This window comes from Equus asinus, chromosome 6 (assembly GCF_041296235.1).
Source record: "Equus asinus isolate D_3611 breed Donkey chromosome 6, EquAss-T2T_v2, whole genome shotgun sequence".
Classification (NCBI taxonomy): domain Eukaryota; kingdom Metazoa; phylum Chordata; class Mammalia; order Perissodactyla; family Equidae; genus Equus; species Equus asinus.
The window spans coordinates 64,427,570-64,442,768 of NC_091795.1; the positions used below are offsets into that span (position 1 = coordinate 64,427,570).

At 36.4% G+C, this 15,199-nt stretch overlaps 1 protein-coding gene across 2 annotated transcripts in view; it reads left to right on the forward strand.

Moving 5' to 3' along the window:
• Positions 1-15,199, forward strand: part of SRBD1 (S1 RNA binding domain 1) — a 206,317-nt gene that overhangs the window by 45,261 nt on the left and 145,857 nt on the right. For both annotated transcript variants that reach the window (XM_014833289.3, XM_014833296.3), the window contains exons 11-14: positions 5,675-5,782; positions 9,622-9,779; positions 13,183-13,273; positions 14,010-14,117. In XM_014833289.3, coding sequence (XP_014688775.2) covers positions 5,675-5,782; positions 9,622-9,779; positions 13,183-13,273; positions 14,010-14,117 — 465 coding nt within the window. The remainder of the gene's footprint in view (positions 1-5,674; positions 5,783-9,621; positions 9,780-13,182; positions 13,274-14,009; positions 14,118-15,199) is intronic.

A 15,199-nucleotide genomic window follows, 5' to 3' on the forward strand; every position in this document is an offset into this window, starting at 1 on the left:
CAAGAGATGATGGTGGCTTGGACTAGGATGGTAGCAATAGGAAATAAGTAGGCAGATTTGAACAATATTTAGGAGTCTACAGGGTTAGTACAAGGTATCTGATTAGATAGTGGGTGCATTGGTTACAGAAAGTGGTGAACTGAAGAATAACCCTTGTATGGGTTGAACAACAAGATAGATGGTGGTACCATTTACTTATTATCGTGCTATAAATATATACAGTACTATATAATTAGGGCAAGGAGTGATTTAAATGAAACTCTTGTTATTATCTAAGGGAGAATACATTTATACCAATGTATTAGTATTAAAAATAATAACTAGGTCCAAATTTGGCTCCTGAACAATTCATCATATAAATTCAACATTTTATACTTAAGTATGTACAAGAAGGTAAGTATGAAGAAGATTTCTGAGCTTGTCAGATGCTGAAATAGTTATTATGTTTGTGAGAACTTCAGTAATCCAAGTTTCTGCATTTGCTCTTTAAACAAAAACGTGTGAAGGAATGATCTCAGCAGTTGCCTGTGCATGAATTGGATTGTATAATAACCAGAACTTGTCTTCTTGAGCTTGCAGATATTTGTCTTTGACTCGATGAGTGAATTTCTGTTTTCAGATGGAGTCTGGGACCCACAATTCTGTCCCTATCCTCCTGCATCTCTTCTAGGCTCACTAAAGGATTCTGCTGTGATCTTAATAGTCCTATAGGCACTATTTATTTGCCAATTAATTACTGTTCTCTACTTGCATGTAGACTTAAACTGAACAGAATCCTCTCACTTAGAGACACAGAAACAGAATAAATATATTAAACTAATTAAGCCAATGTTTGAATAAAGTATTTGCACGGTACTTTGATCAAAGTTAAGTGGGTATGGGGCCGACCTCGTGGCGCAGCAGTTAAGTTCGCACGTTCTGCTTCTCGGCGGCCCAGAGTTCGCCGGTTCAGATCCTGGGTGCAGACATGGCACTGCTTGGCAAAAGCCATGCTGTGGTAGGCGTCCCACGTATAAAGTAGAGGAAGATGGGCATGGATGTTAGCTCAAGGCCAGTCTTCCTCAGCAAAAAAGGAGGATTGGCAGTAGTTAGTTCAGAGCTAATCTTCCTCAAAAAAAAAAAAAGTTAAGTAGGTATTTGGAGTGGAGATATTTTGTAAAAGATTTTTGCATATAAATTCATGAGAGATATTAGTTTTTTCTTTCGTATTTTGTTTTGTAGGGTCTTTGTCTGATTTTTGTATCAGGGTCATAATACTGGCCTTTTAAAGCAAATTGGGAAGTATTCTTTTCTCTTTTTTTTTTTTCTAGAAGAGATTGTGTAAAATTAGTGTTAATTCTTCTTTGGTAGAATTTGGTTGAATTCTCCATTGGAATCATCTGGGCCTGGAGATTTTTTTTTTTGGAAGCTTTTCAGTTACAAAATTCAATTTTTTTGTTGAGTTTTAGTAATTGTGGCTTTTGAGAAATTGGGTCCCTTTTTTTAAGGTTGTTGAAATTATGAGCATAAAGTTGTTTGTAGTATTCCTTTATTATCCTTTAAATAACTGTAGGATATGAAGTGATATCCTTTGTTTTATTCCTGATCTTAATGATTTATATCTTTTCATTTTTTACTTTGTTATTCTTACTAGAGAATTATCAATTTTATTGTTTTTGAAGAATTGGATATTCGTATCGAGTTTTTAAATTGTTTTCCTATTTGCAATTTCATTGATTTCTACTCTCATATTTATGATTTTTTCCCTCTGGTTGCTTTGGGGGTTTTTTGCTTTTCTTTTTCCTGTTTCTTGAGGTAGGAACTTAGATTATTGATTTGAGATTTTTTTTTTCGGTGTTAGTGTTTATGCTTTTGGTCTTAGTATTTAGTGCTTTTAATTTCCCTCTTAGCACTGCTTTAGCTTCGCCCCACATATTTTGATATGTATCTTTTTATCTTTATTCACATGTATGTATTTTTAAAGTCTCCTTTGAGACTTCCTCTTTGACCCCTGGATTATTTGGAAGTGTGTTGTTTAATTTCTAAGTGTTTAGAGATTTTCTTGTTTTCTTTGTGTTATTTGTTTCTGGTTTGATTCCATTATGGTCAGAGAACATACTCTTGTATGATTTAAATTCTTTTAAATTTGTTGAGGTTTGTTTTATGGCCCAGGATATGATCTGTCTTGGTAACTGTTCCATGGACACTTGAAAAAAACACATGAATTCTGCTGTTGTTTGGTTTATTGATCTATATGTGTTAGTTAGATCCTATTGGTTGTTTGTGTTGTTCAGATCCTCAGTATCCTTGCTCAGCTGTATTTTATGTTGGTTCGATCCACTGTAAATACTTAGTATTACTAAGATGTTTATGGGTTCTAATGAGATGGTCATGAATGGCAGGTGTTCCTAGGGATTTGGAAATTGAAGAGAATGTCTCTGAGGAAGAGATTTTAAAACTTTAAAGTATTGGCTGCTATTAGGACAGATCCTGCCTATTCACATAGTTTGTTTGGATTTTTATATAATCTTGGGTTACAGAGTAATTTTGAATAAGTTGCCAATATTTGAAAATTTTAAGAATTTCACATAAAAAGTGTGTTTCTGGTCTTTTCTGAAAAACATGATGTGGCATCACTGGCCCTGCATTCTGTTATGGAAACAACTCACTGAAGCTGAGTAGGCTCCTTAGGGAGCAGCATGCTGTCTTTGCAGCAGTCTTCCCCACCCCATGTCAGCCCCCTCCGTGCTTCTCTGTTGGGAACAGTCCTGCTTCCCATTCCCACCCCTATACGATGGCATTTGAAAATATTGGGGACAAAAATTGGGGATATTTTTGGTGGTTGTCAAATCAATGACTGGGGCTGGATACTAGCCTTTTTTCTTTTTTTAAAGTCGATTTTAGTGCCAGTGCATGGAACAGTCTTGTAAATTATTCTGTCCCAAAATGTCTGTCTCATCACTTTGAGAAAATGTTACACTAAAATGGTAGTCCTTTTTTTCATGTGGTACATTTAAGGGGAAGTGTATCCTGTACCCATTTGTCTTTTAAATATGGGAAAATGAAAGCTACATGGAAAGAGCCTATCTTTATGTATAGATAAGAAAAGAGGGGAGTATATTTCTTTGCCAAAGTGGAGAATATTTCTTTGTTTGTAATGGGTGAACAAAGCATATCTTTGTCAAAAACCTACAGAATATGCCATGGATCTTCTTCAGTTGTTTACAGTACTTTTCTGGCCCCTGTAGGTATTTGAGTTCGTGACCCGTGCCTTAATTTGTGTGCTTCATTGTGCACACCTTATATAGCAAGTGTTTTGTATTGTGGAATTTGGTTAAAGTGAGGTCCTTCGTTTTATTCAGAGATGTTTAACTGTTGAATTAGTGGAAGAGTCAAGTTTTAAGATTATATCCTATAAGGCAAACCCGCTGTATTTACTTTAAGTTTAGATATAATAAGGTCTGTGACTTCACTATTTTATTTCAGGTCCCTTCGTGTGCTAAGTGCTAAGTTAATACATCCCAGGAAGCCAGTTAAGGGATAGAAATTGGTGTGGGATAAGGAAGGAAAAGGAGTTTCTGTAATGTAGGAAATGAGTATAGCTGTTATCCTGTAGCGCTGGGTCTGGTGATCTAAAGGTCAGCTGTGAATGGGTATAATTGAGGCATTTTCAAGTATAAAATAGACTCACAGCACTCTGTGTCAGAGAAGGGAGCTGAGCAGTCACACCAAAGGAGGATGTCGAGGTTTAAGGAAGACTGTTGGGGCTTCCAAAGGGATTGGGTAGGTAATGTTAAGGATTTCTGGGTTTTTCCTACAAGTATTGGGAAAACCTTGATTTGGGCTTAAGGGAATGACCCCCAGTAGACATCAGATACATACATTAAAAAAATCACTCCATTAGTGCCCTCCTGCCTCTAAGGACTATCTTCCTAGCCTAATGTCCCATGACCCAGGACTATGTTGGCTCTCCTAACTGGGCTGATAGCATGATGTATAAGAACCTTGCTGATCTGGCCACTCTTAGAGTCTCTAGCCCCATCTACACCTGACCTGATCCTGCCACTTTGTGTCCAAGCAGTACTAATCTGCTTGTAGTCACTTGAATTTATCATCCTCTTTCATGCCTCAAAGCTTTTACAAATGCTATGATTTCTTCCAAGAATGCTTTTATTCCTTTGTCTTGCTTGGTAAACCACAATTCATTTTTTAAAACCCATCTCAGATGTTTCTCTGGGACATCTTTCTTGACATTGGGTTCCCCAAATTAACAGTAATAATAATGCATGTCTAATTCCTATCCTACTCCTCCCTACATCCCATGCCCTTAGGTAAAGGTGACAGTAGGGAGTAACAGGGGTTTGGATAGAAGGAAGCATTTTTGTCCTGCCTAAAAGCACTTTTATTCAAATTGAAAAACAAAACTATATTCTACTCAAATAATACCCTTCTATGAGAGGGATTCAAATAGTTATTATTATGTAACCTTTGGTGTATCACATTGTAAATGCTTAAATGTCTGTTCACTGAAATTTAGTTAATTTCCTAGCTGGGATAAGTAAGGGAGAAGACAGTGTTCCTAAGGTATATTAATGGTATAGTAGAAACCATTAATATTTTATTAATTTATTTGTTAATTTTATTAATTTATTAATATTTTATTAATGGATTCTGTTCAAGAGCCACTGAAGGGCAAGGGCAGAGATGCCATAGATGGATGAAAACACAGAAGGGGTAGGACTGAATTTGTCCTTTTTAGCTTGCCTTTTTCTCTTACCGTTCGTTCTTGAGTGTCCACTAATAATCAGGTCTCTGGCATTTATGTTCATCGGTATGTATGCAGATGTACTGCCTGGTAGAGCAGTACAACCTGAGGAATAGAATGAGTTCTACTCAAGAATGGCAAGAGGCACGGGTTACAGCTGAGTTTCTCCTTTGCTCAGTCTACCTTAACTCTCAGGAAGAGATAAAGAAATGGGAAAAGGATACACTACTTGTCTTACCTTTGGCTGCCATAACAAAATACCATAGATGGGGTGGCTTAAACAACAGAAATTTATTTTCTCCGGGTTCTAGACACTGAAGTTTAAGGTCAAGGTGCAGGCTGATTTGGTTTCTGGAGAGAACCCTCTTCTTGGCTTGGAGACAACTACCTTCTCACTATGTCTTACCTGGTTTCAGGGCGGGGGGCGGGGATGGGGAGGAGGAGGAGAGAGAGAGCTCTCTGATATCTCTTCTAAAGGCACTACCCTCGTGACTTCATCTGAAGCTAATTAACTCCCAAAGGCCCCATCTCTAAATACCATCCCATTGGTGTTAGGGCTCCAACATGTTAATTTTAGGGGACATAATTCAGTCCATAGCAGTGCTTTAGTAATTTTTTGGTGACTTTCTTATTTCTTAAGGTTTTGACCATTATTAATAATGCTTTGGAGACTCTTCCCAGAATAGGAAAGCTTTTTCCTTCATTAAGTTTTGTGTGTGACCATGGTTACCAGATTTTTAAAAATAAGAACTCCAGATGTCATAGTAATAATTTCCAGACATCACAGTCTCTCCTCACAGATTATGTTACTTTGGCTTCAATGAACTTTTTTCCCCCTTTTCTGTTCCGCTTCTTCTCCCCTCTTCAGGAGCCTTTTCATGGTCTTGTTATTGTTACATCAATTTTAGTATAGGCTTTTCTTTTTTGCAGGTGGAGACCACGAGGCTTTGCAAGGCCAGAGTTAATGAAGATCTTATACAATTCACTGGACGATTCCTTTAAACGCCTTATTTATCCTCTCCTCTGTAGAGAGTTCAGGTATGCATCTTGTCTTATTTAATTTTGTGTACTGTTTATTATTGTGTATGGTAATAGGCCCTTTAAAGCTTGTAGTAAATATTTGTCCATGCATTAATCAATCCCGAGAACTGAGTCAGAATCACAAAGTCCTTAATTTAAGCGTAGCTTTCAATCTGTAGAGGCATTCACATGCGTGGATCACAAACGTAGCTCTTGATCACAGTATCCTTTTGAGATCTTGACCACTTAATTGTACTCCTTCCAGTTCTGCAATACCAGTCTTGCAATTTGACAACCAAGCCAAACAAGTGATTTTATTGATGAGAGATTTGGCTGGGGAGAAACAAACTAAGAAGTTAATGGAGAAGTTAGTTGGAAGCAGTTTTTAGAGATAAGAGAGCCAAAAAAAGCATGAGGAAATTAGTGGAGCACATGATGAATTTATTACTGTGAAGAGAGAAAGCTAACATATATGTTTTTAACTCCAAATGGGAGTTGTTTGGATGAACAATTATTAGCAATGATGAGCAAATATTAGGAAATTACTAAAGTGACCATTTAAATGGACTAGCATAAGGACTAGGAGTTACAAAGAAGAAGAACTGCAAAGGAGGTGAGGTGCAGAACTGTTTTTAGGGGAGGAGATGGAAAGAAATGTCTGGAGGCCAAAACCCTCTTCCTGCTTCTCTGCAGCTTTGTCTTGGTAGTCAGTCTTTAGAAACCAGCCATTCCCTCATACATTCCTTCTTGTGTGCTACAGATTTTCTTCATTGTCACTTCTTATAGGTTTCAGCAAGGGTTACCTGGGAATTGTAGATTTCTAGCCATCTCTTCAGTCTCACTAAAATTTATAGCTACCTTTATAATATTTGTCTGTTTTTCTTTTACTGGACTTAGCCATTGACTTTGGAGGTGTTTAGAGCGTGGAGTGAGGAGGTACTGTTATTAAAAAGGACACATAGCTCGTTTGTCCAGCTTCTTTTTATCAAAGTCATTCATTCTCTTGATTCATCCTTTTTAGCCCAGGCGTCTCTTAAAAGTTTTGGAATCCTATTTTATTCCAAGTCTGTGTGAAGTAGCCTCTCTTGATTTTGAGCGCTGGGACATAAAATTAAGAAACAAGGGGTTCTGTTCTTAATGAAAGAAAAAAAATGTCTTATTTAAAGTTCATTTCTTTTTATATATTTTTTCGTATTTTCTTGTGCTGCCTGCAATGTCCAGTGGCACTTCTGACATTTTTGCATATATTCAATCTGAGTAGCTTCACTGCCTGTGGAATAATTTCATTGAGATTTAATGTAAGCACTTTGGTGTGGTATTATTTAATGTATAATCCTTCTCTGACTTCCATTAGCAGTGGGTGAGCAAGAGCTCTTTCCTTCTCTTTTTCTAAAATGCCTGTGGTTAAAAAAATATATCTTATTTCAGTCCATAAGTTGGTTTGCAGACATTGTCTACAGATGTGTCTCTTGATAGAAATACTTCTAATTACCTGAACAGCAGTTGAAGTGGAAAACTCCCAACTGATGGGTTTTTTTTTTAAAGAAAAAAAACTTTAATTCTCTAATTAAAAAGAAATTTGTCCTAATGTAGAAAAACTGAAAGAATCAGTAAAATACGAAGAAAAAAACACATAATTTCACTACCTAGAGATAACCATTATTAACTAGACTTTTATCCATGGTGTGTGTATTTAAAGAGATCATATAGACTATGTTATTTTGCAGCCATTTTATAGTCAGAGTTGACTATCTATCACAGATAGTCTACTGCATTTCTTATTTCCATGACTGTCGTGATCGTTCATCCTAGCATCGTTTTTCACACTTACCTCTTTCATCAGTTCTACATTGTCAGTTACCGAGTGCTGTTTTACCATTTTTTATTGTATCTTGAAATTTGCCTCCTCTTGATTTCCATGGTTACTGTCTTAGTTGAGGATATCGTTGTTTCTTTGGATTACTATTCTAGGGCCATAGATAATTTCTGTCTTGTATTTTCCGATACATATTTCATATTGCTCTCCTAAAGCTCCCATCTGATTCTTTCATGCTCTTCAACTTCAAATCCTTCAGTGGATCTTCTTTGTCTCCAGGATTAAATCTAAGCTCTTCAGAAGAACATACGTGACCATTCGTGATCTGGTTTCTTCTTGCCTCTACAGCCTTATGTCTTGGTATTTCTTCTTTCCTTTAGCATATGAAATTACTTGCTTTTTCTTTAATGGGCCGTGAGCCTTTACATATGCTGCTTCCATTGCCTGGAGTATTTTCTCTGTGCCTTCCATCCACTCTCCCCTTTGTTTGCTTAACTCTATTACTTATCCTTCTTGATTCACCTGAGAAGACATCTCTCAGAAAGTTTTCCTAATTTAGGTATCCCTCCCATGTGTTCCCATTGGCATAGCCCTTATCATTGTTTTCTACTTGTCTGTTTCTGGCACTAGACAGTAGTGTTCCAGGCAGGGATCTTGTCTTTTCAGCTTTGTGTCTGTCAAACCGATAGTGGTACCTTACATAAAACTGACAACAAATGCTCACTCAAGAAATAAAGTTAAAAGTGAAGATTTAGAAATACCTATAATGATACTTTTCATGTTGCATAGCTGAATGCAGGGTGAATGACAGTGAAATGTTAGAGGAGGTGAAAGAAAAGCCTTAAGAAACTGAATTAAGTCAGAAAAGCAAACATTAGGGGCTGGCCCGGTGGCGCAGAAGTTAAGTGCGCACGTTCCACTTCGGCGGCTCAGGGTTCACTGGTTCAGATCCCAGGTATAGACATGGCACCGCTTGGCACGCCATGCTGTGGTAGGTGTCCCACATATAAAGTAGAGGAAGATGGGCATAGATGTTAGCTCAGGGCCAGTCTTCCTCAGCAAAAAGAGGAGGATTGGCAGCAGTTAGCTCAGGGCTAATCTTCCTCAAAAAAAAATAAATAAATAAAAAAAGAAAAGTAAACATTAGTTAGCTGTGTGTGCCTTCAGATATATAAATAGTTCTGCCTCAACACTAGTGTGAAATGTGCTTTGAATTGCTTCTGTACTCTCAATTTTCTTGTGGCCATGACATGCATTTTTTTTTTACCTGATCTAATAGAAAAGACATACTTTCTATAAATTCTTATGAATTTCAGGAGCTAATATGTTAACAGCTTTTGTTCAGTAGATGAATGGTATAAAACTTAGTTTCCAAATACCTTTAAGTCCATTATAGACATATATTTTTATCCTAGAAAAAGTTTAAAAATTAGACTTTTAATGACCTCTCTGGATAGAACTGGGAAGTTATTTGCATGAGGCATGTTCCTGGACTGGTTATTGGTTTCTTTGGTCACGTCCCATCACTGTGAGAATGACAAGGGATGGGATGGATTTGGGGAATGGAGTAAAGTGAGAAGATGACATTGAGATATGAACAGGCAAAGTTGTAAAATTAAGTATTGATGGAGGAAACTACTTATGATTTCGTAATTTCTCACTCTAGTTTTGTGTTTGTATTTTTAATCAGCTGATAAATTTTAATTTACATCCATGTGATGTCCAGATCTTATTTACCCTCTCTCATATACACAGATATTTATACATATAGATTTTGTGATAAAAAAAGAGCAGATAGAGAAGGGATGTAGATACAACAGACTTATCAGGTTTGCTTCAGAATTGTTTGTGTTGTCATGTATTACTGTGATTAGCAAAAATAGACTCAATTTTGTGTATGACTTTTTTTCTCTTAAGTTATTTTATTATAATAAATATTCCTGAGAGAAGTAACTGTATAAGATGAATTCTGTTCTTCTGGAAGAAAGTTTGGGTGAATGAAAAACTAAATACTTTTTCTTTTCTTTTTCCGTTTCTAAAGAGCCAAACTAACATCAGATGCAGAGAAGGAATCAGTAATGATGTTTGGACGAAACCTTCGTCAGCTCCTCTTAACAAGCCCCGTTCCAGGGCGCACCTTGATGGGAGTGGATCCTGGTTACAAGCATGGTTGCAAGTTAGCTATAATTTCTCCTACCAGTGAGCATCTTTTAGCTTTTCATATAAAAGTTGTTTGGTTGGGTATAAGTTTCACTTCATATATTTTGTGAAGACTTGAAATAATGTTAATTTTCAAGGCTTAGGAAATGGTTTTATCGTATACAGGGACATGAGAACCAGAGAATCATATTTCGTATGTTATTTGTTGACCTGAACCCTGAACATTTCACCATCACAGTGGAGACACTGAGGATTAAGTAGGCTCAGAGTCTAGTAACCCTACTCATCCCCCATCAGCTTCAGTTTATTGTGATGCATTTATAAATGATACGTTTTAATTCTGGATATCTTTTAAATTCCACAAGACATTTTTGTTTTGTCTAGTCAATATTTTTTTTTCCAATTTGCTCATATATTTACCCTTTCTATTGCACTTAATTTCTTTCTGCATTTCTGTGTTTCCATTTGAAATCATTTTCTTTCTGCCTGAAATTCTAGGCTATTTCTTTTGTTGTTGTTATTGAGAAAGATTGGCCGTGAGCTAACATCTGTTGCCAATATTCCTCTTTTTGCTTGAGGAAGATTGTTGCTGAGGTAACAACTGAGCCCAGTCTTCGTCTGTTTTGAATGTAGGACACCACCCCAGCATGGCTTGATGAGTGGTGTGTAGGTCTGCACCTGGGATCCAAATCTGTGAAACCCAGGCCACCAAAGCAAGGTGCATGAACATAACCACTATGCCACTGGGCCGGCCCCTAGGCTATTGCTTTTAGTGTGGGTCAGCTGGTGACAGATCATCTCCGTTTTTGTCTAAAAAAGCTTCTGATTTAGTTGTGAAGAATATTTTTGCTGGGTGTAAAATTCAAGATTGGTAGTTACTTTCAGTACTTTAAAGATGTCCTTCTATTTTTTTTTTTTTTTTGGCTACTACAGTTTCTGTTGAGTAGTCAGTCAGCCACAGATCTTTTATTACCCATTTGAAGGTATTAATGGCTTTTTTCCAATGGTTGCTAAGATTTTCTCCTTGTGGTTTTTGAAAGTTTTCTTATGATGTGTTTAGCTTTATATGTGTATGTGTGTGTGTGTATATATATATATTTGTGTGTGTGTGTGTGTGTGTGTGCTGCTTGGGGTTTGTAGAGGTGTTCGCATCTCTTTCTGGAATTCCAAGTACATATATGTTAGACATTTCATTTTCTATTGATTGTGTTTCAGTTAATTAATCCTCGATTCTATGTCTAATCTGCTATTAAATCCATCCACTGAGTTCTTTATTTAAGTTACTATGTTTTTAAGTTTTAGAATTTTCATTTAATACTTATGAAAAATAGATTATAGTTCTATGGTGAAGTTGTTCACTTTTTAGGTTTTTTTATCTTTTAAATTTTTCTTATTTTCCATTTCTCCTAAGGCATTTACTAAATTTATTTATTTTTGTGTTTGTTTTGATTTAGATTTTCATTTCTGATATAACTTTTTCTTCATATCTAATTCATTACTGAGTTCTCTCATTTCTGAGGTTTTCTAATTCTGATTCATGTTATTCCCATTTTCTTTAATTTTTTTTTTTTAGCTTGTTCTTATATCTTAGGTTACAGTTTTTCTCTGTTTTGTGGACACATCTTTCTGTAAGGACATTATACTAGTCCTCTTTATTTCCTTTTTTAAAAAATAATCATTCTATATGGAATTTATCATTCTTTTCTGTTGCTTTGTTTTATGTAAAATCATAAAATCATTGAGTTTTCCTCAACTTTTATGATGGAAGACTGGGTCAGAAAGGATTTTTTAGATGTATATCTCTAGAACTATCGCTTGTATTTTTTCCAAATTATTGAAAAAAAACCCTGCTCTATATCTATGTGGATAGAGAGATAGTCTTATACTTTCTGGAATCTGCTTCCCTATTCCTTTCCCCTTTTTATCTGGACTTTCTTTTTGCTTTGCTCATACTGTCCTTACCTTGCTCAATGTGAATCCCAACAGTTTCTCTTGAGTGTGGGGTTTTGTCTTGAAAAGGATATTCTACTTGTCAGTTTCAAGAGTTCATAGAGATCAGAGTTTTCTAATCGTTTTTGAACTTACTGGGCAACCTTTGTATTGACCTATAAATTAGAGTAGGCCAAGATCATCCCAGTTTCAGCTCCTCTTCTCAAATAAACCTGTTGTGATTTCCAGGGAAGTACCTTTTGACATTTTGGGGCGCCTTCCATTTTCAGTTCCATGAGATGCTCCATTTCTTCTCTCTGCTTCTTCCTACAGAACGCTAATGCATGTAGGTCTTGGTAGTTGTCAGTGCATTGTCCAACCTGCTCATCCTTTGGGTTTTGTGGGGGTATTTTGTTGCAGATACAGTCTTGAGTTTTTGATTTTGCTGTCCTAGTTGCTCTATCTCTTTTTATGCTATGCATTTTTATAATAAATGGGAAGAATATTTTATCGGTTTTTTTCCTGCCTTTATTGAGCTATCATATGGCTTTTATATTTTACTGTGTTTATATTGCTTATAGGATGATTCTTTTAGAAATTTTATGTACGTACACACACACGCACACATATATATGTTTCTATTTTCAGTCTGTTTTGGTAAGCAAGACTGTTCCAAGAACTTATCCATTTCGTCACTTCACCTAAATGAACATGGAGTTGTTTGTAGTAGTCTCTCTTATCTTTTTAAGCTGTGCTGAATCGTTAGTTATATCCCCTTTTCATTTCTAATATAATTTGTGTTTTCTTGCCTTTCTTTTTCTTGATTGGTATTGCTAAAAGTATGTGTTTTTCTTAATAAATGATTTTTAACCTTAAACTTCATTATCTTCTCTGTTATGTGTTTTTTTTCTGTATTTCATTAATTTCTGCTTTTAACTTTATCATTTCCTTCCTTCCTCTATCTTTGAGGTTATTTTTTGTTCTTTTCCTAGCTTCCTAAGTTTGGTCACTTAGCTCATTATTTCTGTTCTTTAGGTAGTTATCCTCAAATTTTTAAACGTGTTTTTAGGAGAACTATAATACAGAAAAGCTCACAATACATAAATATGCAGCTGAAAGAATCACCCAAGGTAAAGGAATTCGTGTATCTACAATTCAAAAGAAGAAATAGAATAGTATTATGACATTGTCTGATATATAGTACATATTCAGTAAATATTGGCTTTTACTATTTTTGATGTTAGATGTTATTAAAAACCTATGATTCTCTTTTAGGTATCATAGCATATTTTCTAGTTGATAATGGTTTTATGTAGCAATATAGAGTCCTTGTAACTTTGGAAGTAACAAAATTTCAGAGTGCTTAGGGGGGAACCTAATTTAATGAATGTGAATATTCAGACTGCGTTTTAAAAGTTCCCTTTCCTGTTGCAGCTTGCTTAATCAAATCATTGGTCTGTTATGTTTTGTAATTTCTTACAAAATGGATTCTCTTTTCACTTTTTTTCCTAAGGTCAGATACTTCATACTGATGTGGTTTACTTGCATTGTGGACAAGGCTTTCGAGAGGCAGAGAAAATAAAGAGGCTTTTGCTGAATTTCAAGTATGAAAATAAGTAACCTTTTGAGTACTTGAGTGGCTCAGCCCATCAGAGATACTTTTGAAGCCCCTAATTTGGAGGGAGGGATTAAGGGAAGTGCCTTGGTGAGAGAGAAGTAACCCGTCAGACAATGCTGGGGCAAATTTCTGGAGAACTCTGCATTTGGAGGCTCCGGAGGAATGCTGCTGTCTTCCTCTGCCACCTTCGCTAAACAAAGGTGGTAAGAGAAGCAAAAGTGAGCATTTAATTCTTCTATTTGGGCTTCCTCTCTTTCCCTTCCTTCCTTCCTCCCTCCCTTCCTCCCTTCTTTCTATCCTTCCTTCCTTTTTTCTTTCTTTTTCATGGATCTGAGGGATGGATATAGTAATAGACGTTTCAGAAATTATTTGACAACATATCACATAATTCAGTCATAATGTCTTTATTGGTTTAGAATGCTCCAGAGTTAACTTACCCATGTCTCAATTTGGTTCCTTCTAGATAGGAAGAAAGCTGACTTTTCTTAAGGTTGTGTGACAGTGAAATGTTTTTCCACCATCTCCTATATGAAATGTAGGCACAATGTCTTATCCTACATAAGTCTGTGTCTCCCTTGGGAAACAGTGGAGAGGTGGCTCGGCTAGAGGAGAGAATAAGAGCATCCTATAATAGCATTTGTGCATTCTGTACATGTTCTCCTGATTGATTTAGAAGCATGCCTTGAGCTCATTCAGTTTCTCATCCTGTTTCTCCCTTGAAGCTGCAGCACAGTGGTGATTGGAAATGGAACTGCCTGCCGGGAAACAGAAGCTTACTTTGCTGACCTGATAATGAAAAATTACTTTGCACCACTGGATGTTGTTTACTGGTAAGGATGTTAGGAATGTTTGTTTTCTTTGAGAGGCAAAGAAACTTCTAAAGTTCCTTCTGTGATTAATTCTCCCTTCTCTTTTTAAGATATGCATCTTATTTGCTCCCAAACCACCTCTTGTTATTCACAAGAGCTTTGTAGGGCGATGGAAAAATATCTGTCTTTTGGGGAAATTGAGTTTCAGCATCCTGAAACCTCCCACAGAAGCAGCAAGTTATGATGTATTTGGTTTCATGGGATTTTCCAGGCTGTACATTGTGAGGGCTCAAGTTAACTACTGACTAGTAAGTAGAATAGTGTACCAGGCTAGCAGCTATAGACTGTGAGTAACTTAGCCTTCTTCTCCCAAAGTTTTGATGCCTATGAATCATTGGCCTTCAGAACTGAGAGCCAAGGTAAGTATTACAAATTATAGCATTTCTGATGTTCCTTTCTTATTTGTCTCTTTATCACAAGCTTTCATTTTTATATAGGCATACAATTAACTTCTGAATAGCCGAAGATTAGCATGACCCATTTCTCTTGTCATGCTTCTAGATATTTAGTTGTTCTGCTTTCATTTACCATTGTTTCCTCACATTCCCTTTGGACCTCAAATAGCCATGCTTACCTTTTCCAAATTACAGTAGAATGTTAAGTCCTAAAAGCTTTAATTCTAAGAGAGAAGATAGTTATAATGGCTGATATCTAGGGGAGAGCACACAACAGCCATCACTCCTTTTTGAGAAATCTAATAACTAAGTATAGTAAACTGATGAGTATGTGACTGACAGGATCAACAAAACAAAACAAAACAAAACACAAAACCCAACACAGGAAGAATTCTAGGATCCATTAGGCCAAAAGAGGGGGGCCTTGTATTTAGTGTAGTAGTGCGTGTGCCAAGAGTAAATCAATATAGCAGGAAAACAAACTCAGGGTAACCAGAGGGGCTTAGAAGGTCAGGGACAAATTGTAGGTGTCGTGGGATCATGGTTCAGGAAAGAACCAGAGTGAAAAGCCCACCTCAGCCTTTTTTCCCTCTCCCTCTTCTTGTTCAGGTTGGTCTGGGGACTGGTACGGATGTTCCCTGTTCCAGG